General features: G+C 45.4%; 1 protein-coding gene across 3 annotated transcripts in view; it reads right to left on the bottom strand.

Annotated features, from left to right (window-relative positions):
- PLS1 (plastin 1) overlaps window positions 1-27,229 on the bottom strand; it is a 90,801-nt gene that overhangs the window by 24,742 nt on the left and 38,830 nt on the right. For all 3 annotated transcript variants that reach the window (XM_061636931.1, XM_061636932.1, XM_061636933.1), the window contains exons 2-9: window positions 23,578-23,686; window positions 18,348-18,511; window positions 9,035-9,164; window positions 7,300-7,432; window positions 4,229-4,310; window positions 2,321-2,486; window positions 1,565-1,707; window positions 816-911 (exon numbers count right to left, since the gene is read on the bottom strand). In XM_061636931.1, the coding sequence (XP_061492915.1) occupies window positions 816-911; window positions 1,565-1,707; window positions 2,321-2,486; window positions 4,229-4,310; window positions 7,300-7,432; window positions 9,035-9,164; window positions 18,348-18,511; window positions 23,578-23,647 (984 nt within the window). In that variant the 5' untranslated portion in view covers window positions 23,648-23,686. The remainder of the gene's footprint in view (window positions 1-815; window positions 912-1,564; window positions 1,708-2,320; window positions 2,487-4,228; window positions 4,311-7,299; window positions 7,433-9,034; window positions 9,165-18,347; window positions 18,512-23,577; window positions 23,687-27,229) is intronic.

Here is a 27,229-nt window from a genome sequence, read left to right as displayed (position 1 = left end):
TAGTTGCAAACCAGATCTGGTTTAGAAGCAAGTTTTATTTGAGAACCTTCTTTTTGTTTTTAGGGCTTCTCACTGCATGGAAAAAGCATGTGCTAACAGCCTACTGCAGCCTTTACCTATCTGGGGCCCTCCAGATGTTTTGGACTACAACTCCCAGCAGCTACATCCACTAGACTTACATGTAGTTGGCAGACCATGTCTTGCAGCCTGCCAGAAGCTTAGCAGCTGCCCATTTTTGCAATGCTGGCCATGTAGCATAACAGAAGGTTTGTGAAGACCCTGGTGTGCCACAATATGTGATTGGTGCACTGCATTCAACTTGACGGGTGGGTTACTAGTTTGGTGGGTCTGATTTAAATAAAATACTGCCCAAACGGAAGTGCAAGCTCCAGAAATATATAGATGCCATCCAAAAGATAATTATATTTAAATAACGATTCATTTGAGGAAATTACACCTTTATCTGGAAGACTGGAAGTATATCAAAACCTAAGTTTTTCTCTCAGAATATTTCACTGATTTTTAATATAAACACCTGATTATACAATGTTGCTAATAGGCCATATTCATAGAGTAAGGGTGGTTCACTTGTAAAGCAACATCAACTTAAAGTTCCAAGTTAGTTAGCTGTACAAGATATCTATTAAAGATGCTCTAAAAGTTCTGTGCAGCAAAAGAATTCCCTGGATCAATAAAGTTGTAACTTACTCCTCAGAGTTTATCTGAGTTTGTATTCTAATTGGCTTGCAGTTGCTTGGTACTACAAGCACATTTTACACACACACACACACACACACACACACACACACACTTACATCAAGTCCTGAAAGATCAATGACAATGGCAGTTTCTCCATTGTTTCCTCCTTTGGGTGCAATTTGATTCAGCAAATGGAAGTATGCTCTTGAGTCCTGAAACAAACAATACAAGATCTGAATAAAAGTCCTTGTTGTACACTGACTGGCAGATACTGAAAGAAAAGAGATTCATGTTGACATCAGTTGCAATATCATGCTTTAGCCGCTCATATTAATTCAGTAGGAAAATTAATTCAGTTCTTCCTGCACCTGAAAGGAGAGACAAAAAACCAGCAGTCAACCAAAAGCTACTTGAAACTTGTGCAGAAAGCAGAGAACAGCAAAGACTGTTCAAACATCATATCTGTAGTTATGTCTTAGCTTAGGCCACATTCACACCATACATACATAAGAGGACTCCTAACAACTCTCAGCGGCCTTAACAAACTGCATTCCCCAGAATTCTTTGGGGGAAACCATGACTAACAATTCAATTCTTGTTAAATTATTCCACTTTAACAGAAAAATAGTGGAACAAATTATGGTGTGTATGTGGTCTTAGCCACTTTCTGGCAGAGTTTAATTTTACCTATTTATTAATGGGCTGGTCTTTCCTGTTTTGGTGGCAGATGGCAATGCTCTGTTAGGCTAATTTTGGTTAAAATGCAGCTATAAAAATATTTTTATTATGGTCATGGTTAGTTCCAGTTGAAAGATTTCAATTAAAAAATCATTGTTTTGGCTTTATTAGAGAGATTAAGCTATACCTTAATGTCTTGACTAAAGTTGTTAATTTTCTTCCATCCAGCATTATCCAGATGGTAGTTAACCCAGCGCAGCAGGAGTTCTTCTGGAGACAGTTTCATTAATTGCTCTAATTCTTCCCCATCACTTAGCAAACCAATAAGAGCTGCAAAAAAGTTTTCAGAAAAGCTGGTTTACTGTAAAAAAACTATTATTTAAAATCTGATTTTTCTCAACCTTCAGAGAGAAAGCAGACGAAATATATGCTTTATCATGGATTTCAGACTTTATACAGCTCCCAATAGTTGTAATTTCCTTATATATTTCCTGTCTTATCCCTTATATATCCAGTCGATTACTGTGCTCTGCAGATACCATCTTATCAGGAGGTCCATTCTGCACAACATAGGAAATGGACCTTTAGTCTAGTGGCACCTACCTTTGGAATTCCCTCCCCTTAAATATTAGTCAGGTGCCATCTCTGTTATCTTTTTGGTGCCTACTGAAAACCTTCCTCTTTTAACAAGCCTTTTAAGAATAGACCTTATCCCAGTCCACATCTGTGTTGGAATTGCTTTTTAATATATTTTTACACCTTTTAAAAAATGTTTTTAAAGATGTCTTGTTTTAATATGTTTTTAATGGTTGTTGTATTTTAATATATTTTGAAGTCTGTTTTTATGATATTTTAAAGTGTTTTTAGTGCTTTTGTTTGCCGCCCTGGGCTCCTACTGGGAGAAAGGGCGGGATATAAGTCAGATAAATAAATAATTTATTACCTTCATTTCTGGAGATTTCTATATCGGCAAAAAGCCCAACTTTAATAATTTGCCACAACAGTCCTAACACCAAATGTGGTTTCCCATCTTTTAGGTCTTGTGACCCAATATTTACTACTGTACAGCCAATAGCTGATGCAGAATTCAGTGCAAGATCTAGGTTTTCCTAAAAGAAAAAATAAGAATGCATTTTCAAGTTCTCAATAATTACAATGCAAAAACATACAACTATAATAAAAGGAAAATAAAATAAAGGAAAGATTTCACTAACGGGTCTTCTAGCAAAGTCTGGTATGAGAAGCAATACCTTGTTCAAGAAGATGTTAAACCAATGATGGCAAATGATGGAAATCAACAGTGTCTGAACTATTCCATAATATGCCAGTACTATCCTCTGAAATGCCCATTGTGGTCACTGAACCAGATGGAGCATAGGCCCTACCTGCTATTGCTGGTCTTACAATCTTGGTAATTCATATGAGACTTTCCCAGAGGACCCCAGAGCACATAAGGTTTTCAAATAACTTCAAGTAATATAGGATCTAAAATAGATTATGGGCCAATGAAATTAATAGAGAAGATCCTATACTGTACATGTCTGCACAAGGCACACTTTCTGCCACTATTTCACACTCACGTTCATGTGGATGAGAAGGTGGAGAGGTGGGAAGAGAAGAAATAATGCACTTATACCAGGAATGAGAATTTATTGTGGATAGTATATTGGTGATGGAAACAGCAACATGCCAGATTAAATGTGGGTAAGCGAAAGGAAGGAGCAGTTTGGTCAGTCAGGGAATGTGGAGGACATATATGAAGCCCCCGTGTAGCCACAATGCTCACTGAGTGATCTTAGGCCAGTCACCTTCTCTCAGTCTAACCTCCCTCACTGGATTGTTATGAGGATAAAATGGGAAGGGGGAGAATCATGTATGCCAGACAGGATATAAATGTAATAATAAATAAACAATAAAGTAAGAGATAAATTGACAACAATTAGGTGGGGTGGGGGTGGGAAAGACCTCGGGTATTTCCACATATTTGTTTCCCTAAGGATGTGATCACAAGAGGACATCCAAGTAATGCCTTCATGATGGAAAGTTAGGTACATAAGCACACAGACTTGCATAATATTTGAAATTGGATTCAAAAGCTTGGACAGGAGAGCAGGGAAGAATAAAGTTAATGAGAGCACAATAAAATGGATAATACTAGCAACCTAAATTATGATATTGTAGAAATATATCTCATGCCTAGACCGCGGGGATTTTGGATGCTTGAGCACACACCATTTTATAAACCTCTAAGATCAAATTAGTAATCTTGGTGAAAGAAGTGCCCAGCTCTAACAAAAACTAATTCACAAAATGGCATGAGGTATTTAAGCAATTATTTGGAAACTAATAGGAAATGGTTGAGCAATAGAGAGAAATTGTGTCTTCCTCCATTACAAACAACTACCCAGAAAGTACCTGGACACTCACATATCCATAGCACACACTGCAGTTAGAGAAGGCTTTCTCTGGGAGATGTACTGGCTTTGCACAGGAACAAATTAGAAATCCTTTGCTCCATGAATGTAACGTCCATGTAACAAAGCCACTACTGGAGCAATATGGATCATACAGCGTGCTACAAAATCATAATGGCTTTGCAAAGAAATATGTAGACAGCTCCCCAGAAGCTATCAATAATCAGAGGTTAACACACACAGTATTAGTTTCCATTAAGTAGTATTTATCAGGCTACAACAACAGAGGAACATACAAAATTAAGAATTTAACCATCACAACAATACATTGTTCTGATGTTTTATTTTGCAAAGTACTTTCAAGCAGTTTTGTTTGTCGTTCTGACAACTTTTTGAGATAGATTTAAACACTCAGATTTGGGTTGTGCTGTACTTACAGATATAGTGAAAGGGGTAAGCTTCTTCTTATTAATAGCTCTCTCATCAATTGTATCTGGCTGGGATAAGTTAATCATTTTGCTGAGGAAGTAAAGGGCAATATTTAATGATATCTTTCTGAAAAATGATTGCCAGTCTCATGTAAAAGACAAATTCAGCCTTGTGTTATTTTAACAATTAAAAAGAATTTTGACAAACTAAACTTGCCCATATTTTCCCACAATGCAAATATAAACCACAGCAGAACATCTACTAGTGGAAACTGTAGAGCTGCAAGGAAACAAGAAAGTGGAACATAATGGTGAAGTCCTATTTTATTCTCCAAAGTCTACAGACAACCGCACAATGGACTGCATAAAATGAAGATTAGGTGTCACTCAGTATATGCCAGTATCTTCAAGATTATTAGGGTACTTTCACAGTACACAGAAAGTTGAAACAGCTTGTTCTCACATCTGTATTCAACACTGTGTTCACAGATGTGAGAACAAGCTGTTTCCACAAGCTGTGTTCAACACTGTTCAAATAGATTGTTCACACATCTGTGCCCAACGCTCATTGACTGTAGCATTAATTAATAACTCTAACATACTCTGAAAACTAAAATACTTTCACCTGTTTTCATTGAAACCTAGGTCATGAAGGCTGCCTCATAACTGCAGTCAGCACTAAAAAAATAGAGTAAGGCAAGGTACAGATGAGATGAAATGTCAAACTGTGGGTGTTCAGCCTTCAGTCACATACTGACGCAGCCTCAAAGCCAATTAAAATGTGCAGAAATGACATGTGGTATCCTTTGTGGCCTGTGCCAATTCAGACCTCAGGTTGGGGAACTACACATTTGATGCTCGCCCATCTAAAAACATTCCCTACACAAGAAACTGAGCACATTAGGAAGAAGGCTTGCATTTCCTCAATCAGCAAAATGTATTTATAATTTTGTTTTTAAAATAGGAATTGCTCAAAGTGGCTTAGAAATAAAAAGCAAATCATAAAAGCAACCATCAAGTCACTAAAACACATTAATCTAATCATTAAAATCATATTAACAAAATTAAAAACAGCAGAAAAAAGCAAAAGCACAAAGAACAGCCCTAACAAATCAATATATTAAGCATAAACTTGCAATTTGGGGTTTTAAAAATGCAGTCTATTATATCAATGTAAAATCTGAGACCAGCAGACACTAAGGAACATATCATGATGGACTGTTTGCGTATTATATTTTTGTAGATGTCAGGCAGTTTAATTTGTGCTTCATATGCAAATGGTATGACTGACTCACCAACTGAAATAAGTTCAAAAGAGATTCAATAATTCAGGTTATATTGGGGGATATAATAAGTAAGTAATCAATTCACATGGTTATGTTTAAACATGTATGCAGTTGTGAGAACACCCTCCAAATCTAAGAATCTATGAAGAGCTTTGCCGAATCACATGCTTTGCATGCAAAAAAAGTCCCAGGTTCAATCTCCAGGTAGGGCTAGAAGAGACCGTCTGAATGAGACCCACTGCCAGTCGGTGTAGACAATACTGAGCTAGATGGGCCAAAGTTCTGATGTGGTATAAGGCAGCTCTGTGTGTGTGTCATCTCAGAGCAAAGATCCATATAGCCAGCATCCTACTTCCCAGTGGCCCACCAATGCATCTTGGAAGCTCAGAAGCAGGATATGAAGGTAACAGGCCTCCCTACTATTGGTCCCCAGCAACCAATATTCAGTGGAGTATTGCTTCTGAACAAGAAAGTCCTATTCTACAGATCTGTTCTCCATGAACCCAACTTATATCTTCACGATGCTCAGAAAGTCTATTGTGTGTAGTCCTACACTTCTTACGTGTCCAAAGGATAAACTGCTTTATCTGTTCTTCACATATTGCATACCCTTCTGCAGCACTTGTAGTTGTTTTCTCTCCAAACAAACCATGAGCAGAACCCAAAATTTGTTCTTGGCTTGCTGCTCATGTTTAGCGAGAAATAAACCATGAGTGCTGGCTCCCATTTAACACTAAGGCAGCCACTCTGTGTGGTTTGTTTCCCTGCAACCAAAAAGGATTGAAACCCAACCTAAACAACCTCTGAAAAACTCAAATGGACTTGGTAATGTATCTAATTAGAACATCTGAACTATTAAATGTAATTTAACATATAATAGCTAGCAATCGTAAAACATTATTAAAAACCATAATACATCACAATAAAATATTCTTAATACATTCCTTGCATCTGCGCTTGAGCAGCATGCACCAGTATGCCTTTTGTTTGTGATAAGCCATGGTTTCTTTCTGATCATCACTTACTGTTTGCAAAGGAGGTTACTGTTGTGTACATGTAGACAGAAAAAAGAGATCAATACCAACAAAAAGCAAAGATCTATAATCGCCTCTTGTCATGAGGAGAGTGCCAACAGCTACAGTATGTAGCCAAAACAGGGCCACTAAGAAACAAGGAGGATATAGTAGCATGTTTGGGGGAACCTCAAGTTTTGCAGAAGTACAAAAGAATAGGAAAAGAAAACCTAAGGAGGCAAATAATAATAATAAAATCTAAACATAATCCAGTTAGGACCATGGAATGCCAAGTGTCTTTTGTGGGGGGGGGGGACAGAAATGAGGAGACAGAGAAGAAATAGGCAATCCAACATGCATTTAAATCACACGACTTCCCCCAAAGAATCTTAGAAACTGTGGTTTTCCCCTCACGGAGCAACAAGTTCCCAACAAACTTAACAAGCTTCAGTTCTCAGAATTTTTTGAGGGAAGTCATGCACTTTAAATGTGATTTGGATGTGCTTTAAATGTATGGGGTAGATCTGTGGAAATCTGTTGCAGCTCCCTCCTTTTACATTTTATTAAGAAGTACATGGGGTAAAGCAGAGACTTCAAAATGAAGATAATGCATGTTTTCATTCAGATTGATTTCAAATAGCGGATTAAGAATGTGTTAACCATTTACTGCAAATCAGCGAGTTTTCTCCATGTTTAACTAGGTCATGCCCCATGTGTTTCAACATGACAACTCACCAGTTTGGTTTCTTAGTGATTTTTTTTAACATAATGGTAAACATACCAAAGAAGGATGCCATCAGCAAGTGACTTAAAAAGGCTGTCATCGGTTGGATCCATGGGGAGAAGATGCTTACAGTCTGGGTCATCATGAAGAGTTTTGTTTATCCAATTAACAAAAGCAACTTTTTCTTCCTCTGAGGAAAAAAAGATATAATTCTTAAACCAATATAAAAGCTAGGACATCAATCACAAAATATAATCACAGAATTGAAAGGGACTCAACAAAAACTCAAATCCAAGTCCTGAGGAAAGTTCCTAAGCAGATTGTCTAACTACTGAACTAATGGTTAGGAAGTTTGTCCTGATGTTTTAGAGCCAAGTTACATGTTATGCCTGCCACATGGGAACATCCCAGCTCCCTGTTGAGAATTCTGGTGGTTCCTTCACCTACAGATAAAGAAAGCTGGTGGGACTTGTAATCAGAGGAGGAGGAAGAATTTCTTTGTGTTAGTTTTTCTCTGCTTATCTCTCTCCTCGGCAGCTAATTTTCACTCACAGTTGGAACCGGACAGTGTATGGAATATTAGCTACAAAGAAGACAGATAAACAATGGAGGAAGAAAGTGTGCTTTGTTTCCTCTGTGCATGGTTCTGGTCCCCCATGCCAACCAAGCTTTTGCTGCCAGTAAGTTGAAAATGGAAGCAGAAATTTATTTATTTATTATTACATATATACCGCCCCATAGCCGAAGCTCTCTAGGCGGTTTACAGCAAATTCTCAACACAGCCAACCTGCTCTCATATGACAAGTATGACATATACTATATGTTAGGCCTAAGCCAGTTTCTTTCCTGGATTCCAGGAACCCTGACATTCTTCAGAAACTTATGTGGGGTCCCTCAGTGAGAAGGATTAATAATGGCATCAAAGGTTTCCTGAAATACAGGAAACTATTATTTCCTGTACTTGGGTACTACCACCAATCTTCCCCTGGAATGAACCACATGAGTACTGGGAACATTTATGGGCACATGTGGAGCAATGGTGAGATTCAGAAAGCCTGGCCAATGCCTTTCGTGACCTGAGCATGTGCCATAGAGCACTGCATAGAATCCACTGCACCAAACAGAGGTTCCATAGCACCCAAAAGGACTTGAGTACATCCTACATTGGTTTAAAGTCAACAGAAATGGGATCGTGTCTATGGGTTCTGCCTCATTTAAACCTTTCAGTGTAATTTGTGAAAGAGCTCCATGTATAGGCTCTATCTGCGATATTGTCTATGACGAAAAAGCCGGGTCCCCAATCATGTGTACACAGAGTTTGTTTACATATTGTCTCTTTTTAACAAGCTTTTGCTCAGTGTTTATACACAGGACTGGGCCTAAAGGCACAATCCCTCTCCCTGCTGCATACATGCTGACTACACCAGTGCAATATTTGTATAGTCCAACTGTATGAAGCTAAAATAATATTTCCTGTGTCATTTACAACTTGTCCAGTTGATCATGAAGCCCAACAGGCCTAGCCAACACACTCTATAACATAAATGCACTCAGAGATTCAAATAAGATTATGATGGAGTAGAACAGGGATAACCAATGTGGTAGCCTCCATATGATGCTGGACTCCAGCACCCATCATCCATGACCACTGGCCATGCTGGCTGGTACATGTATCTAAAGAATACTTTTAAAATATTAAACTGTAATATTACTCTGGAAAGTCAACTTTTGCATTTAAATCGTAAATTTATCTACAGACAACTTTTCTATGACCAAATGGCAAGTTATTTACCTGAGTAAGAATGTTGGGTCCCCTCACTAGAAATTGGTGATGTTCCTCCAATTGCAGTAATTCCCTTTTTTTTGTTTATGGATTTTCGGAATGACTTGCTAATATCTTTACTTTTCAGTTCTTGAATAACCTGGAAGAGAACGGATAGGAACAGTTTCTACATAGCAAATGAAACATCGGAAAAGAGCAGCCTCATGGAAGGACTGCACTACATACTGGCCCAGTATTAAACTCCCCATCCTCTAGATGTGGGCAAATTTGTCAATTTCTTCTCATTTTTTCAATCTTAAATGTCCTGAATAAAATTTGATTTTTTCCTAATGCAAATTTCTTCTAACATGCGTATGCTTTGTATGCAATGTTGCCACATATATATTTGCAAAGTAATTTCCCTAATACAATGATTTTTTAATGTTATTTTCACTAATATTTGCATTTTTATACATGTTTTTTGGCTGGAGAACTGCATTGCAAAATTTGGAAAAGTGCAAATTTTGCGAATTGTTCCAGAATGTTCTAGTTAGGCTCACTTTTAAATGCAAACTAAACTGAATTTCTTCCACATCTCTACCATCCTCCTATTCTTTCTCCCCTGCCGAAACAATCAATTATCCCACACACAAGATGCTTAAAACAAACAAAACCCTATACTATGAAGTGAGTCAACTATAGGAAAGTAAGAGAAAGAAGGTGAGGGAGGACCAAAGGGGAAGTAATAGATAGCAATGGGGAAGTGTACATCTTCCCAGATGGGACTCTAAATAATAATAATAAAAAGGAAAATACGTATCACATTGATTTTCCCCTTTAAAAATACGTATGAAGATACTGCAATTTCAAATTATGCTAAAGCAGCTCTTTGATTATTCTTTTTAATGATGCAAAAACATTGAAGATAATTTTACATTATCAGCTGACAGAAGCTGAAGCTGCATAATAGCCAATCAGTTATGCAGCCATTAAGCTCTTTTCTGTTTCAGACATTACTGAAGATTGCTAATTACAGCCTATGTGGTATATTCTCCCATCATTCCATTCAATTATCCCAGCCCTTCCTATCTTGAGAAAGATGAGATACTCTGAAAAGTTCCGTCTTTTACAAGGCTACACCACTACTGTGTTATTTATTAGTATTTAAAATGTACTATTTCCAAAGTACTTTCAGATTCTATAAAAACAGCTTAGGTTAGCTGTCACCTTGAAAAAATAGAGGTACTCTGAACTGATTTTATAGTGTCTGAAAATATTACCTGGAGTGTGGGGCTCTGTCTCTGATTACAATACGGGATCTCTTTCATGCAAAACTTGATGTGTTCTAGCAGGCAAGGGTTCTTCCTGCAAAACAAGTGCTCCTGGAATACATGACTTTTCCTTGAGATAGGCGGATGGGTGGGCAGGTGAGAAATGCCTTATGTCTCCTCTTTGCCACTGTGGCTGGATGGATAGAGAACTGCTTTCTGGTGTTTGTGAAGTGGTTTTAGGTCCAGGAAGCTCTCTCTCTTTTGCTTCTAACATGATTGCCAGGCATTCAAAAAGTCAGTGGAGCCATTTTCCCCATTCTCATCGCGGGGCTCCAACTCATCACCTGCCTCCTATGCAGTGAACTCTTGGAGATTGCTGCTATCAGTGTATGGCTGTGGCTCCCCTTGTTGTGTCTCCTGTCTCCCCGCTGTTTCTGCTTGGCAAAAGTGTCTTTCCCTCCCTTGCCTTGAACCCTTGTCTGCAAAGGGATGCACCTCCTCTCTGCAGGCCTTCTGCCACAAGAGCCACATGGGAACCAAGGTGTGTGTTATCTCCTTCCCCGTTCCGCGCCCACTTACCGGGCGAAGGGGCGTGTTTGCGGCCGCCGCCGAAGCCGGGCCGCCATCTTGGGGTGTGTGCGTGCACGCAGCGCGCAGGCGGGCTGACGTAGCACGCAGCGAGGAGGCGGGGCGGCAGACGGCCATTTAAGGCCGTGCCGCCAGCCACCCTCCCTCACTGCAAGCTTGGCGGCAAATTCAAACGGCGGCAGGCTCCAGCATCGGCGGCGCGACTCAGATCGATTCGCTCGCCGACGCACGCGGCTCCTCAAGGCTCCTACGGGCCAGGCCTTGGTGCTGGGTGGCCGGCGGCGAGGAGCGGTCGGCGCGCCTTGATCGCGGCGCGACGAGGACGGCGGAGAGGCCCTGGCGCCCTGGAGGGGCAGTTGGGACTAGGCCTCTGGAGGCCCTCCAGCGGGAGGTGCGGCAGCAGCAGCCGTTGAGCTCCTCGCCAGGGAAGCCTGCAGGAGGCATCTGCAGACCCGGCGGAGCAGTGGAGGGAGTCCTAGGCCTCAGGAGGCCCTGCGGCGGCGGAGGTGCGGTGGCAGCGGCCGTGTGGCTCCTCTCCAGGGAAGCCTGCAAGAGGCAGCTGCAGACCCGGCGGTGCAGCAGAGAGAGCCCTAGGCCTCGGGAGGCCCTCCAGAGGAGCGAAGCGCAGCGGCAGCACGGCCTAACGGCAGCGGCGGATCTCAGGCGAGGCGGCCTTGTGGCCGCGTTCTTTTTCTTTGATTACTACCCAGGGGCCACCTGTGGGAAGGTTCTCTGCCCCTCATCCACCCCATAGCAAGGGAAGTGGGTCCCAGCCCCATCTTGCATGCCCTCCATTTCTCACTTGGCGGCCCAGGTTGCCAGGATTGTGGGGTGAGATAAAGGGGACCATCAGCAGGGGAGGGGAGTGAGCAGGGGACACAGTCCAGCTGGGCTGTGAGGGTGCTGCCCCCCCTTATAGGTATCCCCACGCTGACCACCTCTCACTTTGCCAGGAGGCACTTCCACAACGGGCATAGGCCTTGGGGTCATTTCTGCTGGATAGACCCGGCTACACTCTGGCTCAGGATGCCACCTAAAAAAGGTCAAGGTGGGCCAAAAGGGAAGGGAAGGGCCCCCAGGGCAGAGGGTAGGCGCCCACCCCCAGCGGCGGAGGATGGGGGACAAGGGGAAGGCATGCCATGGACTGCTATACTGGCCAGGTTAGAAGCCCTGGAGAGGGGCTCAGCCCAGCCGGCACCTGGGATAACAAAGGAACCACCCCCCAAGCGGCCCCGGGATAAAGCGCTGCGTCCAGTCGGCGGGGCTAACGCTGCAGCTATTACTTCTATCTTAGCACGACGACGCGCTGGAGGCAGGGCCTAATGGGGCCGCAGCAAGAGCGCCCAGAGCAGAAGCAGGACCAGCGTTGTCTTCACATGCAGCCCCGGGACCACAGCCCATGCATGGCCCCTCAGCAGACAACATAGTGGGTGAGTCTCCCTGGGCAGCACAACAACAGGGGCAGCCCCAGTGGGGCTGGCCCCCGTGGGGGTTCCCATACTGGCCTTTTCCCCCACCAGCTGAAACTGAGCGGTATGGGCAAGCTGTGATCCCCATGGGTGTGGGGCACGGCACGCCACAACAACAGCCTCCCCTAGGGTTGGCCTGTGAGCAGGTCTGTAAGTCCACTGCCGGGACAGGGATGGGAGTGGGGGTGCAGCCGTCCTGGTCGGTACCCCCTCCTGCAGAGGACACTGACCCTCTGGGTTCAGTGAGGGACGGGGCTATACCTTTTGGGGAGACATCAGCCCCACTGGGCCTTCACCTGCTGCCAGCTACAAAGGAAAAAATATGGAAGGGGGAGTATGTCGACTTATTCTCACTTCTATACAGGGAGCCAGTTAGGAGGGAGAAGTATAAGGGCGAAGAGGCAGAACCAGACAAGCCCAAGAGGTGGCGCATAGAGCGCACTTGGGCCAATTGGTTGCCTGCATTTCTGACATACATGGGGGTGGTGATGCAGAAACAGCCACAGAAGGGCCCTATCCTGATTAAATACCTCGATATCGTATATCGGGGCTACTCTGAGTTCCAGGGGGCAGCATGGCTTGCCTATGATGAATCGTTTCGTATGAGGGCGGCCTTTGATACCTCCCTCCCCTGGGACAAAAAGGAAGCAGATCTGTGGCTACAGTTTATGTCTCACTCCAAGCCCATAGCCGGGGATAGAACACACAGCGGCCACCTCTTGGCCCGTCAGGCGGCAGCAGCTCCTTCCCGCGGGCCCGCGGGGCAGGGGGTTCAACCCCACCTGCTCTGCTGGGAGTTCAGCTCCCGAGGCCACTGTGGTCGTACCCCCTGCAGGTTCCGACACGAGTGCGCAATCTGCGGGGGTCCGCACTCCTGCGCTGCCTGCCCCAGGGGCCGCCCTTTCAGAGGTGGGAACAGGGACTCAGCCGGCGCAAGGAGACCGGGAGCTGCTAGCGCAGCTCAAGGAAAGGGGCCCCAGTCCAGTTAAACTCCCTGAACTCCAGTACTTGCTCTGCCTTTACCCCCGAGTCCAAGACGCCCAGTTTTTGCTCCAGGGCTTTACAGAGGGTTTTCGGATCCCCTATTCGGGCCCCAGGCACCACTTCATGTCCCGCAACCTCAAATCAGTGGCAGGCATGGAATCAGTCGTGGGAGAGAAAATTGGAAAGGAGGTCATGGCAGACCGCATTCTGGGCCCCTTTACGGCACCACCCATCCCTTCACTCAGAGTTTCCCCACTGGGCCTCGTGCCCAAGAAGGCACCAGGCGAATTTCGCCTTATACACCACCTGTCTTTTCCCCAGGGTGGGTCAGTAAATGACTTCATCCCATCAGACCTCTGCTCTGTCCGCTACACGTCATTTGACTGCGCAGTTCGTATGGTTAGGGACTGCGGGATTGGCGCCCTCATGGGAAAGTGTGACATCAAATCTGCCTTCCATCTCCTCCCTGTGCACCCACGGGACTTTGAGCTGTTAGGCTTTGCCTTCATGGGCAAATATTATGTGGATAGGGCATTGCCTATGGGCTGCTCCATCTCATGCTCGGTTTTTGAGCACTTCAGTTCTTTCTTGGAGTGGGCAGTCAGGAGACGGGCAGGCCAGCCATCAGTGGTGCACTATTTGGACGACTTCCTGTTTGCGGGCCCTGCAGACTCGGGCGCCTGTCAGGCTCTTATGGAGCAGTTCGCAGGGATGGCCGGGGAACTGGGCGTTCCCCTTGCAGCTGAGAAAACTGAGGGCCCGTCCACCACCCTCACTTTTCTGGGCATAGAGATCGATACAGTGGCCCAATGCTGTAGGCTCCCACAGGATAAGCTGGGGGCCCTTAAGGGGAAAATCTTGGAGGTGGTTGGGGCAAAGAAGGTGACATTGGCCACACTACAACAGCTGGCAGGCCATATGAACTTTGCATGCAGGGTGGTAGCACCCGGGCGCGCATTCCTGCGGCGCGTGTACAATGCCATGGAGGGCCTATCACGCCCCCACCACCACACGCGTGTTACTGCCGCTCTCCGGGAGGACCTGGCAGTTTGGTCCACCTTCCTGCAGGAATTCAATGGGGTCTCCTTATGGAGAAGGGATCGCCTGTTGGAAGCGGAGCTACAGGTGAGCTCCGACGCCTCAGGTTCCTGCGGTTTTGGGGTCATTTTCCATGACTCATGGTGTCATGGCAGCTGGCCACAGAACTGGGCGCAGGCTGGCCTGACCAGAGACCTGACCTTTTTGGAGTTCTTCCCCATTGTCGTGGCCGTACACCTTTGGCCCGACAAGCTGGGCAATTCCTCAGTCCACTTTTGGTGCGACAACCTCCCTACGGTGCATGTCATCAACACCCTGTCCTCTAGAAACCCCAACATTATGCGGCTGGTTCGTGTGTTCGTGCTCCAATGTCTTCGCTATAATATACAGTTCCTTGCACGCCATGTCCCGGGTATTGATAACAGTATTGCTGATGCTCTATCACGGAACCAGATGGAGAGATTTCACCAGCTGGCGCCGTGGGCAAGGGCTCAGCCGGATGTGGTACCCCCAGCGCTATGGGAGATTGGAGGACCGAATCAGAACGGGCCATAAGCCTGTCTGTGGCACCCAGCACTTTGGCCAGCTACCAGGGGGCAGGTAGGGACCTGGCAAGCTTCAGGGAGTCCAGAGGCTACACCCAGGAGTGGCCCATCCCCGTGGAGCATCTTATGGAGTTCTGCGTGGAAGGGAAGCGGAGGGGACCATCAGAGGTAAGCTCTCCGGTCTATCCTTCCTAGGGAAAGCACGGGGCTTCCAGGACTACTCCGGTGACTTTAGGGTCCACCGGATGCTGGAGGGGTGGTCCCGTGAGCGCCCACACACACCTGATGCCCGCGCCCCCTTTTCCCCCGAGCTACTGTTGGGTCTGCAGGGACAGTGGAGGGTTCTATGTTCTTCCCATTTTGAGGCACTGCTATACCATGCTGCGGCCCTCACCTTGTTCTTTGGGGCCTTCCAAATAGGGGAGGTAGTGGCAGGTTCTAAGACGGATGGCTCCCTCCGGGCCCTTCTGGTTTCTGATCTCAGCTGGGAGCCAGAGGGGGTCCGCCTGCGACTCAGGCAGTCAAAGACGGACCAACACCACAAGGGTCGACTGATTGTGTTATCCCCATGCCAACAGGAGGAACTCTGCCCGGTGAGGGCCCTGCGCATCTTTCTGGCAGCCTGGGGGCTGCAGCCAGGGTACCTATTCAGGCATAGGGACCTCCAGCCCCTTACCAAGTATCAGTTTTGGTCGGTGACAAAGGCAGCACTCCATAGGCTAGGTGTGGATGCCCGCAAGTTCGGGACACACTCCTTCCGGATAGGAGCAGCCTCCACGGCCGCCCACCTGGGTTTTTCTAAGGGGCAGCTACAGGCAGTGGGCAGGTGGTCCTCGGATGCATATAAGACTTATGTTAGACCACTAACAGAGATGCAGGAGGCCAGCAGCTAATGGCAATTGTTGTCGTTTTTGGCAGGCTGCTGGGAAAGATCGGAGCAAGTGAGCATCCTCCTCTGCGGTCACAGCATGATTTTCTGGGCAGGCCGCAGGGCGGCGAAGTCCCACATTGGAACGCAGCTGGGGCTCAGTCAGTGGGCCTCAGTGCGGTGGCTTGGGCGCCGGGGGATGCGTTGGGACGGTCTCCTGACTACCTTGTTCCAGTCGGCTGTGGACCGGGCGGTGCCCCAGGTGCTGGTCATCCACCTGGGAGGTAATGACTTGGGCCTGTTGAAGGGCAAGGCCCTGATCGAACAGGCATGTAGTGACCTCCAGGCCATTGCGCTGCGCTGGCCGGGGGTGCACTTGGTATGGTCTGACATCCTGCCGCGCAGGACGTGGAATTGTGCTGGTGACCCACAGGGAATGGGCAGGGCTCGGAAGAAGGTTAATAGACAGATTCAGAGGGCCATCAAGGGCCTGGGGGGTTCTGTCATACACCACCCAGAGATCAAGCACGATAGGCTGGAGTTGTTCAGGCCAGATGGCGTGCACTTGACTGACGTGGGCAATGACATCTTCCTGATGGACCTGCAGAGGGGTGTGCACCAGATTCTTATCGGGTGTGGGGTAAAGGGAGACTAAGCAGAGGCTTGTCCCCCTTTTGTGGCAAGGAAGCGTGGGGGAAAGGTTAAAAGGGAAAGGGCAGCTAGGTGACACCTTTAGGCACCTTTGGGGGTGATTGGCGGTCCGGGAGCCTGCACCTCAGGGCTATACGGCCCGGGAGCAGAACACGGGCCACTTTTGGGGCCAACGTGCCTCATCCACTCAGAGTTTCAGGGCTCCGGGGGGCGGTGATGCGGGTTGGACCCCCTACACATCTTCAGGGTGTGGCCAGAGCTGGGGCCTGGCACAGGGCAGCCCCAGGCTCAGGCAAGGTTTGGTTGCCCTATAGCTGCAAGCAGGCTTCGCCTGGATCAGCAAAATTCCCCCTCACTTGATTGTCCCTCTGCAGGTTCATTGGTTATAATTGACTCTGTTTTAATAAAGTGGCCCATGATTTAACCAAATGAATGGTGTCTGTGTTTATTTCAGCAATAGGCCGCAATCCATTTCTGTGCTGTTCCACAAAATGGTTCTTGTAAGCAGCATGTGGCGTAAGGGGCCTAGGGACACATAATAGTGGGGTCGTTGATGCCTGTGTTATGGAAGCTCCTGAAGTGGGCTCCTGTAGCACTTCTGTGCATATTGTGGTGCAAGGAGGTATCTTGCAGGGCATGTTCTTATTGTTGTGAGGTTACTGGTTTCTTCAGTGTGTGAATGACATATGGATGTCATTGCCACCATAGCTCCTAATGGTGCGTATTGACACTGTGTCCATGAACGCCAAGGGTGTGACTTATTTTTTGCAGTTTTATGATTTTCTGAGTGGTGTGCTTTGCTTCCCACTCCTGAGTAGAGTGCATGTAGGATTTGGCAGCAGTTACACTGATGTAGCAGCAGTGTCTCTCTACCTGAACCTCCACCCTGTACTTGTTGTATAGGACTGCTCAGTTTGTCTGCTGTAGCAAAAGCAACAAAAGATTATTATGCCACCTTAGAGATCAACACATGTATTTTGGCATCTTTCACTAAAAACAGTTGTCAGGAGTGACTGGCACAGCCGCTGACACTGTGAGCCCAACAGTCAAGTGTAAGGTGAGCCAAACATAGTGGAAGAGGCTGAGCATGGCAGCCCTGTTGGAGAAGGAGAGAGTCTCATCCAGTTGGAGGATAAAGGCATGGTGCATGGCACATTTATAGGGGGTTCCAAGCAGGGAGGGAACAAGGATAGAGGAGTAGCAGAAGAAGAGTAAAGGGTTAAGCTATAGACACGCCTTGCCACAGCCACATAGGACACAGCATGGGAAAAGGAGCAACTCTGGGGCTAGCCACCCCACTGGCGCGCCAGGGAGGAAAAGAGTTAACTGAAGGTAGGGAGCAGCTACTTGCACACTTGATGATAGAAGGATTAAGGGGAAACAAGGCTGCTTAAATAAACAGATCTCAGAGGGGCCCTGAGAATGAGAAGGGCTCTAAACGCATCTGAATGAAGAGCTCACCAGGTGTTTTTTTGAAGGCAAGAGAACCCCTGGGAGGTGGATTGTAGAAGCTCTCACAAAAACCTGTTTTATCACATGAATCTTATGAAGGAGGAGCTCCTATTTATTCTCAAAACTATTAACCTTTAAATTATTATTTTGAGGGCTTCTGGCCTCAAGCTCTCTCTCACTGAATTCAACAACATTGCTGCATACCAGTGAACATTATAGGACTGGGAATCCTATAGCCATTCCTCAACTAATACAGCAGGCAAATCAGTTCTTTTACTGATCACATTCCTGGTGCACTGATACATTTCATTAAGATAATACACTACGCAGAAGTGTGTTATGCAAGGCAAACTTACAGTATGTAAGACAATATGCTTCTAGAAGTACAGTAAGTAATGACCTCATACATTTATAACCTATCAGTACTAAACCAGTCCGTATAGCTAAAAGCATAGCCTGAGAGAATAGTTTACTTACTGATACAAATTCTTCAAAGTTGATTTTGCCATCCTTGTTGTTATCAGTCACTGCTATGATTTTTTCTACAATTTCTCGAACTTTATAACCAGGTAGGGGAAGGCTTGCTTCTTTGAAAAGGTCTTGAAGCTCATAATCACTGACATATCCACTGTTATCAATATCTGTGAAAGTAAAATGTTATCAGGGGCATTTTTGCTGTTAGTGTCTTTTTTTCAGCCGGGGTGGGGGGAACATAATGGAGAGAAAACCCCAAAACAGCCCAATGAGGAGTGAGCAAGCTGACTGGCTGATTGTTGTTGTTGGCGGTGGAATGGAGTGGCTGGAATCCTAAGTAGCAGCAATCCACACTGCAACACCGGCTGCCCATTAGTTTCTGGGCTGAATTCAAAGTGCTAGTTTTGGCCTATAAATCAACAATGGTCCAGAAAACCACCACACTTCCTGTTCTCTTCCTTGGAAATTCTCAGTACTACAACACCTCTGCTAGAACTATTTTAATTCCAGGAAGATAAATGGAAGCACTCAACTGCCTCCTTCACCAAGTGAAGGTTTTACCCAAGGGGGTAAAACCAGAAGTTCCCTCTCTTTCACATCTAGACTTTTCAGCCATCTTAAGAGTGCAATCCAACTGCTATTTACGCTAGGCTGAAGGAAGTTGGATATGGCGGACTTCCGGCTGAGCTAGCTGGATTATGCCGGCATAAGTCCCTCATCGAGCCGGCTTACCTGGAGGTCCACTGGGGAAACCCAGCCTGGTGTAAGGGATGCCAGCAGAAGGCCTGAAAAAGGGACTTTCTGGGGGCGTGTTGGAGGAGGAGCTGAGGAGAGGACTTGCGTGATATCCAGGTGCTGCTCAGCGGCCCTTTGTCACGGCAGCTGGTATGTCAGGAGAAGAGGTAGCAGAAGGAAACATGTATTTTCTTTCCTTCCACAGTGCCCTGCTGGCATAGCCAGCACCTTCCCCTCCCTGAGGCCTCTGAGCAGCAGCTAGATGTGGGGCCCCTTCTGCCAGCTCTGCCGGCTTAGCTCTGAGCAGCCTCCAACAAGTTGGACTGCTCTGCCTGTCCTTGGATTGGGTTAAAGGCTTTCAAACCTTGCAAGTGAATGCAATGTGTGGAGTGGCTGAGAGAACCTCAGCTGGCCCCCACTCACACTTTAACCTCGACTACAGCAATTATTTTTACAGAGTAACTGAAAGAATGTTCCTTATACAGAGGCTGTGTATGCATGGCCGCCCTGGGCTCCTGCTGGAGGAAAGGCAAGATATAAATAAAATAATAAATAAATAAAGTGGATTTAATGCATTTTTAGGGCTCAATTTTCTGAAATAATTTTATCTTCTCATCTCTTTACCCTGGCCTTTGACATTTGAAGTGTTTACTTTTAGGACCCACCTTAGTCTTGTGCTTGTAATTTGTTTTAAACTGTTTTTCTTTTTTCCCCCAACTGCTGTAAACCACTCTGGGACCTTAGGGTGAAGGGTGGGTAGTAAATAATAATAACGCCATGCATGCATGTTTTTCACATCGTCCATACAACATTTTTCTCATCCAAGTGGCAGTATGTTCTTTCCCACAATTTAATTCAGATTTTCCTGATCTACTGACAATGCAGTAAGGGGAAAAAATCTAGTATAAAGACCATGTTACCCAACTGTGGACATGCTAAAGTGTATTGTATGGGTGGCTTTTTTTTTCTTCACATGTGTGGTGACATTTTGCTGGGTGCCATCACACTTCCTACTTCCATTGATGAGTCATTCTTCACTGGGCTGTTGATGGGGTTGGGCACAACACACAGATACTTTTTTTTTAACCTGGTGTTCTACACAAACTTGGTGTACCGGTGTGTACCCTGTACCAGTTTGGTAGTTCCAGCAAGCAAGTAGAGGCCTATAGCAAGATATTAGCCTTATGTTAAGCATAGATTTAGAATGTATTTGTTAGTGAGCCTGAGGGTTTGTATTTCCCCTTTCAGGCCCCTGTATTTCATAAGCACCTGAAAGCCTAAGATAGTCAAGGGCATGATGACCTGCCCAGTACCTCGTTAGAGAGGCATCAAAGGAGCCCAAATAGGCATATATCCAAGAATATGTTATCAGTAAGGTGTTGCATAGATGATTTAAGTTTAAGTTATACTCCCAAGGACGACAGTTAATGAGCAGGTGCTTGTTAGTACAGCCAAGTGGACGAGTCAAAAGACGGTCAATGGGAGTTGCTTGTTAGCAGAGATATATGGCCAATATATAGCTTGCCAAAGAAGTGCCAGGGAGTTTCCATATAGTTTTCTAGCAATTAGTTGGCTTTTGAAGATGTCTTGAGAGAAGGTCAACACCCCAATTATCGGTGTTATGCTGTAATGATTAATGCATGAAAAGTATTATTTGTGTATGTAATCCTGCCAATATTGTATGTAATCATGCCAATACCACGTGCTAGTTTCAATACTATAAAAGTGTTGCGTGTGCCCCAATGGGGTGTTCAGTCTGACACGAGCTACTGCAGAGCTGTGTGGCTGTTCCACTTTTATTGGGCTACTTGGCTGTATGCTTGTAAGTTACTCAATAAATTTTAACTCTTTGTAAGCAAATCTCTTGTCTTCATCTCATCTCTGGTAATCCAAAACAACCTGGAGGTACACAACCGGAAAACTTGTATCTCAAAAATTAAAACAAATTGGCCCCACACACACAGCTGAACAAATATACCCAAAATGGATCCCAAGCTTTTGCAAGCCACCGGTAGCAGCCACTGAGGTGGCATGGGTGGAGCACTGTTGCTCTTCTGGTTTCTGAACATAGTAGGTCTCTGCCACTTACCAAAAGGAGGAGAGGTAGGGAGGTTGGCATGATCTGGTGTGCACTGGTGCCAAGGTGATGCTCGTGCCACACTGAGCTCCCCTCCCCCTCTTGGTCAGTGGCAGTGACCTGCAATGTTCAGAAGCTGGGAGAGCAACGGTGCCCCACCTGCCCCACCTCACTGGCCATTACTTTCCCCCCCCTTAGTTTTGGGTGACCTTGTTTTGCTTTCATACTGATAGGCACTCAACCACCTGAGTTTACTATTAGAGGGAATGGTACCACTTTTTCTGCACCAATCATCAATTGACAGCAACTTTGGATCATCTCCATTTTTAGCTATCAGCTTCTTCGCTCCTGCCACAAAACTGCCTAACAATACCCTGAAATAAGTAAGTCTTCTATGTTGACAATGGACAGTTGAGTGTTTTTGTAAAGCAACAAATATTACAGTCTTCCTAGGTAACTTATGTTGTCTTATTCTAATTCTCTAAGCTCAGCTTTCACTGAAGTTTTCAGAGGCAATGTAAAAACAAAAAACAAACTCAGCATGCTTGTTGTCTGCAAGCCTTGCAAATATGCCCATCAAAGACTTGAGGATAAAATCTACTGGGAGCATTAAAAAGAAGGAATTGTTTCAGAAAATTGAGCCCTTAAAAGGTACAAAAGGGAAAAGACCAAAGATTTCAGCCTCTGTTAAGCATATTTTTAATTAATTTTCAGGTGACAAAGTTATTATAACCTTAACTGCAAAGTTTCTACTGAACACAGTACATTAAATGGAGTTATTTATTAACAGGAGCCTCTACAAAATAAGCAAGTATCACAAAGTTCAGCTCCTTTGAACTGCAAATGAAGTGCAACAAGGGGGGGTAACACTAAAATATTAATACATTAATGGTTAATTGCTTCAACAATAGTTTTATATCCCATTTTAAATTTTTAAAAATGGTGTGAATTGAGGCTTTTGCTACATTATAAAGATAGCAAGAAGACAAGAAAGTGAAACTACAGAACCCTACTCTGGTTTGTTTTTTTTAAAAAGCAAGCTGCTTTTATAGGCCAAACAGAAAGATGTGCTTAGGCAAAGTGCAAAGGTTACTGTTATTCCACAAAATACCCTAAATGCCTTACTATATTGTCTTACGCTGAAGTATTATAATGTCAGTAATACAGTAGGGCCCCGCTTTACAGTGCTTCACTTTACGGCACTTCACTAATGTGGTGGTCTCAATTAGACGCAATTAGACTAAAGCCCCACTCATACGGCGCTTGTTCTGCTTTTACGGTGGTTTTCGGGTGTCACGCACCATTCTATTCAATGAGTTCCACTTTTTAGCGGGGGTCTGGAACGTAACCCGCCGTATGAGTGGGGCCCCACTGTACTAACCAAACACAATTACCTAAACCATTTTCTTCAACCAGCTTTAAAACTACTCTTGAAAAGATTGCTGAAACATCATTTGAAAGGTCAAAGCTCCTTCACACGCATTGTATCAAAATGTGTCTTGGCAAATTTCGGATTACTTCTGGGAACATGTTTGCCATATTTTTTCAGACACGTGAATGTCTTTGAAAAGTTATAGAAAAAACATGGCTATGTAGTTGTTATAAGGATTGGTGACTAGGCAACACTGAACTGAGTCACATCCATTCCATCCATACATGTAAAGTGCCCTTACACACCACTTTATCAGTCATGGCTTCCCCCAAAGAATCCTGGGAACTGTATTTTGTTAAGGATACAGAGAATTGTAGGTCTCTGAGGCGTTTCCTAGCCACTCTCAGCACCCTTAACAAACTACAGTTTCCAGAAGTCTTGGGGAAGGGACAACCATGACTGATAAAGTGGTGCAAGAATGATTTACATGTATGGTGTGTATGTGACCAGAAAGAGAAAGAGACATACACACATACACTGACATTCCTGTTTAGTTTCCTGATTGATAAGTCCTCTAGATCTTCCATGACATTGACTTTTCTAGAAATCAGGGGACACTTCTTTGCTCTAATGTGTGTGACACCACAGAGCAGCTAACAATACCGTATCACATACACAGCACAACACTAAAAAAGAACATTGACAACATCATAACATATACAAAGTAACAGTGTCTGCAGGAAGGCTGATTACATTCCAAAGACCTGGGTCAACAAAAAAGGTTTTCACCTTGTGCCTAAATGAGGACAACAAAATCTAATTTGAGGGAGAGCTCCATCATTGGGAGATCACTCCCAAGAATGCCCTGTCCTGCAAGCTGGCCACAGACAGAAGTATCACTAGGTAAAAATCACAGGTATCTTGAAACTAAAGGGGGAGGCCCAGCCTACGCAACACACCGGGGGTGGGGGAGGTACAACTGCTTCCTTAAATGGCACCCTGTTTGCCCATTCTCAAAACAGGCCAATTCAAGGGGTATGCAAACATACCTATTTTATTGAATGCTTCTTTTAGTTCTTCCAGTTCCTCACGAGAAATGGTTGTTATGTTATTTTCCATCTTTTGATTGCCACGCCAGTTGTTTTCTGTTCCTTATGCCTAAGAATAAACAACAGGGCATGTTACAAAGTATACTCTAAGACACTGAGCCATGGAACTATGCAGTGAAAGTATTCTGTAATTAATATATGATTTATCAGGATTTCATATCTAGACTATTTTGAGTACAGGAATACCCCGCTATACGTACCTTCACTTTACAGACACTCGCGAGTACGGACATACTCCATACGCCACCATTCCCCTGTTTACGTATGCTCGCTTTGCAAGAACGGACACTTAACCTTTGGTTGTGGCCTGTTCTTATGGTGAGTGTGGGGGTGGAAAAAGAAATGAATGAGCTGGGAGGTGCAATCACGATCAGCTGAGATGCACGGCGCCGCGCCGCACCACCAGAGGCGCCGCAGCACAGCAGCACAGGCTTTAGTGTGGGGCTTTGAGGCTCTGCGTGAAGGACAGCTGGCACAGTGGTGGCGCAAGTGAAAAAAGGTAGTGCTTCACTTTTAATACATTTTCGGTTTACGTACTCACTCTGGACCCATTGCGTACATTAATGTGGGGTATTCCTGTATTAGGACAGCACTGGAAACTAGGGCCAACACCCGCATTACTCCCATTGTTCTCACCATGCATATCAAATACAACCATATTATACAGCCACAACAGTGGCTATAGCATGGATTTTTCACATTCTGCAACGTTAAATTGAAAATACCCCCCATGCCATTCTGATGCTTCCCATAAGCTCATTTCAAAACAAAACTTTACAAAACTCACAGTCCTGAACTCAGAAACGCTTGCTTAACAACCCTCTAAATTTTTATGGTGATACACAAAACAGAGAGAATTGAGAGTTCAAAGTGTAAAAAGAGAGAGAGAAAAACCAGAGCCCTTTTGGACTGTTTTCTGTCAGAGTTCTCATAATCTGTTGAAATTAATTAAAAATCAGCCATGTTCACAGAGTAGCTGTAACCCTATTACGGACCTTGCCTCATATTCGATAATGTTGGGCATGCTCAGTAAGAACAAACTATCAGTGTTCTAAAAACCAGACTCACAGCTGCTGCGCTTGCCTAATCAGGGGACCACACCCACACCAGACTTTGATTTCACATGAGACAGTCATGTGAAAGAATCCTGGGTAGTTTGTGAAGGCTGCTGAGAGGAGACTCCTATTCCACTGACAGAGCTCCAGTGGCCAGAGTGGTTTAACAGTCAGACGCTCTGATTGAAGCTCTGTGAATGGAACAGGGCATCTCCTAGCAACTCTCAGCATCATTCACTGACTAACCTTCCCAGGATTCTTTCAGAGAAGTCATGACTGCCTAAAGTGAAATAATAGTCTTGTATGTATGTGGCCAGGGACAGCTTTGGTTTACATGCAGGTGGGAGACTACATGTGCCTGCTATAGAATAAAAGGGTGGGGGAAAACCTGAAAAAGAATAATACTGTTCACAGTGTTTTCTTTTTGGAAAGGAAAGGGGCTTCCCCTCTGCCCAGTGCCCACCCACCCAATCTCCTCCCCCCCCTCCCCTAGGTCAGTTTCACCTATCCTAAGCATGATTGCACAGGAGTAAATCCCACTGAACTCAAAAAGCATGCAAATGATCAAACCTGTCCTCTTCTCTTCCTCCCTCCTATCCCCTCCCTCTCCCTTCCTTCACTCCTCCCTTCCCCGCCTGCATCCCCTTCCAATCCCCATCTTCCCCCTCCTCCTCCCTCTCCCTCGGCCCTCCTCCTCCTCCTCCCTCATGGTCAGTTTTACCTATCCTAGGTCTACAACCTGGGAGACCGGGGTTTAAATCCCCACACAGCCATGAAGCTCACTGGGTGACCTTGGGCCTGTCACTGCCTCTCAGCTTCAGAGGAAGGCAATGGTAAACCACCTCTGAAAAGAGCTTACCATGAAAACCCTATTCATAGGGTCACCATAAGTTGGAATCGACTTGAAGGCAGTGCATTTCATTTTCAAGCATGATTGCACAGGAGTAAATCTAACTGAACTCAATAAGTATGCAAATGATCAAACCTGCCCTCCCCTCCTCATCCCTCCCATCACCTTCCTTTTGTCCCTTCCCTCCCCCTTCCTTCCACCCTTCCCTTCCAATCCACTCCCTCCCCCCTCTTCCTTGCCACCAGTCACCATATGCTCATAGTTTGTTACCAAATTCTTCCAAGCTACACAGCAAGTGGATTGGACTGTGAAAGACCAACCCAAACTGCGTTTGCATTTTGACAAATTTGTAGGGCAGTCCAATATCTCAGAGAGGAGGTCAGGTCTCCTGCTCCCCTGGTGCACTCACTACAGCTGCCCAATTTCCCTGCTTTTAAAAGTTTGATAGAAATATCTGTTGGCTATAGGTACATTCATAAACCGCAAGGCTTTTTGCCTATTAGTGAATAATTAACAATAGCAAGCCCTATGTATTTGTCCTGAATTATGACAGAAGCAGGGGTGTAGTGGTAAATTTTGCAGTGCAGAAGCTCATCATGACAGCCCCCATAGCCATGACCCCAAGCAGAGTTCAAAAATGCAGGCACCTGTGTTGATCCATAATATATTATACCCTTCCAAAGAGCAGCAGCAGTACATAGCATAAAGCCCACTTTTTAAAGAATCAGCTGACCATCATAGAACAGCGAGCTGTTAAAGGGTGATACAGTGGCTAGCATTTTGGACTTTGGCTAGAGAGCATGGATTCACATCTTGGGCCAGGCACTGACTCAGGCTAGCCTATCTCAGGGGTTATGTGGAGGATATGGATGAAACAGATTATCTTGACCCATCCCAGTCTGGGTTCAGGTTATGGGACTGAATCGGCCTTGGTCACCCTGATGGATGACCTTTATTGGGAGAAGGACAGGGGAAGTGCGACCCTGTTATTCTTACTTGATTTCTCAGAGGCTTTTGATACCATTGACCATGGTATCCTTCTGGGCTGACTTGGTGAGATGGGTATTGGAGGCACTGTTTTCAAGTGGTTCCGATCCTATCTCCAGGATCGCTGTCAGAGAATAGCATTGGGTGACTGTCTTTTGACCCCCTGGCAGTTGTGCTGTGGGGTGCCGCAGGGTGCCATCTTGTCCCCCATGCTGTTTAATATCTATATCAAGCCCTTGGGAGCAGTCATCAGGAGCTTTGGGGCAAGGTGTCAGCAGTATGCTGATGATACGCAGCTCTATTTCTCTGTAACATCTGAATCAGGAGAGGCCATGCAAGCCCTGGACCGCTGCCTGGACTCGGTGGTGGGCTGGATGAGGGCCGTATGAATCCTAGCAAGAAGGAGGCACTGTGGATTGGTAGTTCCCGAGTTGGGATAATTGGTCAGTTGCCTGGTTTGGATGGGGTCGTACCCCCTCTGAAAGAGCAGGTCTGGGGGTGCTCCTGGATCCATCTTTGTCGCTAGAGGCCCAGGTGACTTCCGTGGCTAGGAGTGCCTTTTACCAGCTTCATCTGGTAAGACAGCTGCGGCCGTTTCTGGACTGGGATAGCCTGACCACAGTTGTCCACGCACTGGTAACCTCCAGACTGGATTACTGTAATGCGCTCTATGTGGGGCTGCCCTTGAGGTTGGTCCGGA

This window comes from Rhineura floridana, chromosome 7 (assembly GCF_030035675.1).
Source record: "Rhineura floridana isolate rRhiFlo1 chromosome 7, rRhiFlo1.hap2, whole genome shotgun sequence".
NCBI lineage: Eukaryota > Metazoa > Chordata > Lepidosauria > Squamata > Rhineuridae > Rhineura > Rhineura floridana.
The sequence above is the reverse complement of the archived record's forward strand: the minus strand, read 5'-3'. Positions and strand labels throughout refer to the sequence as shown.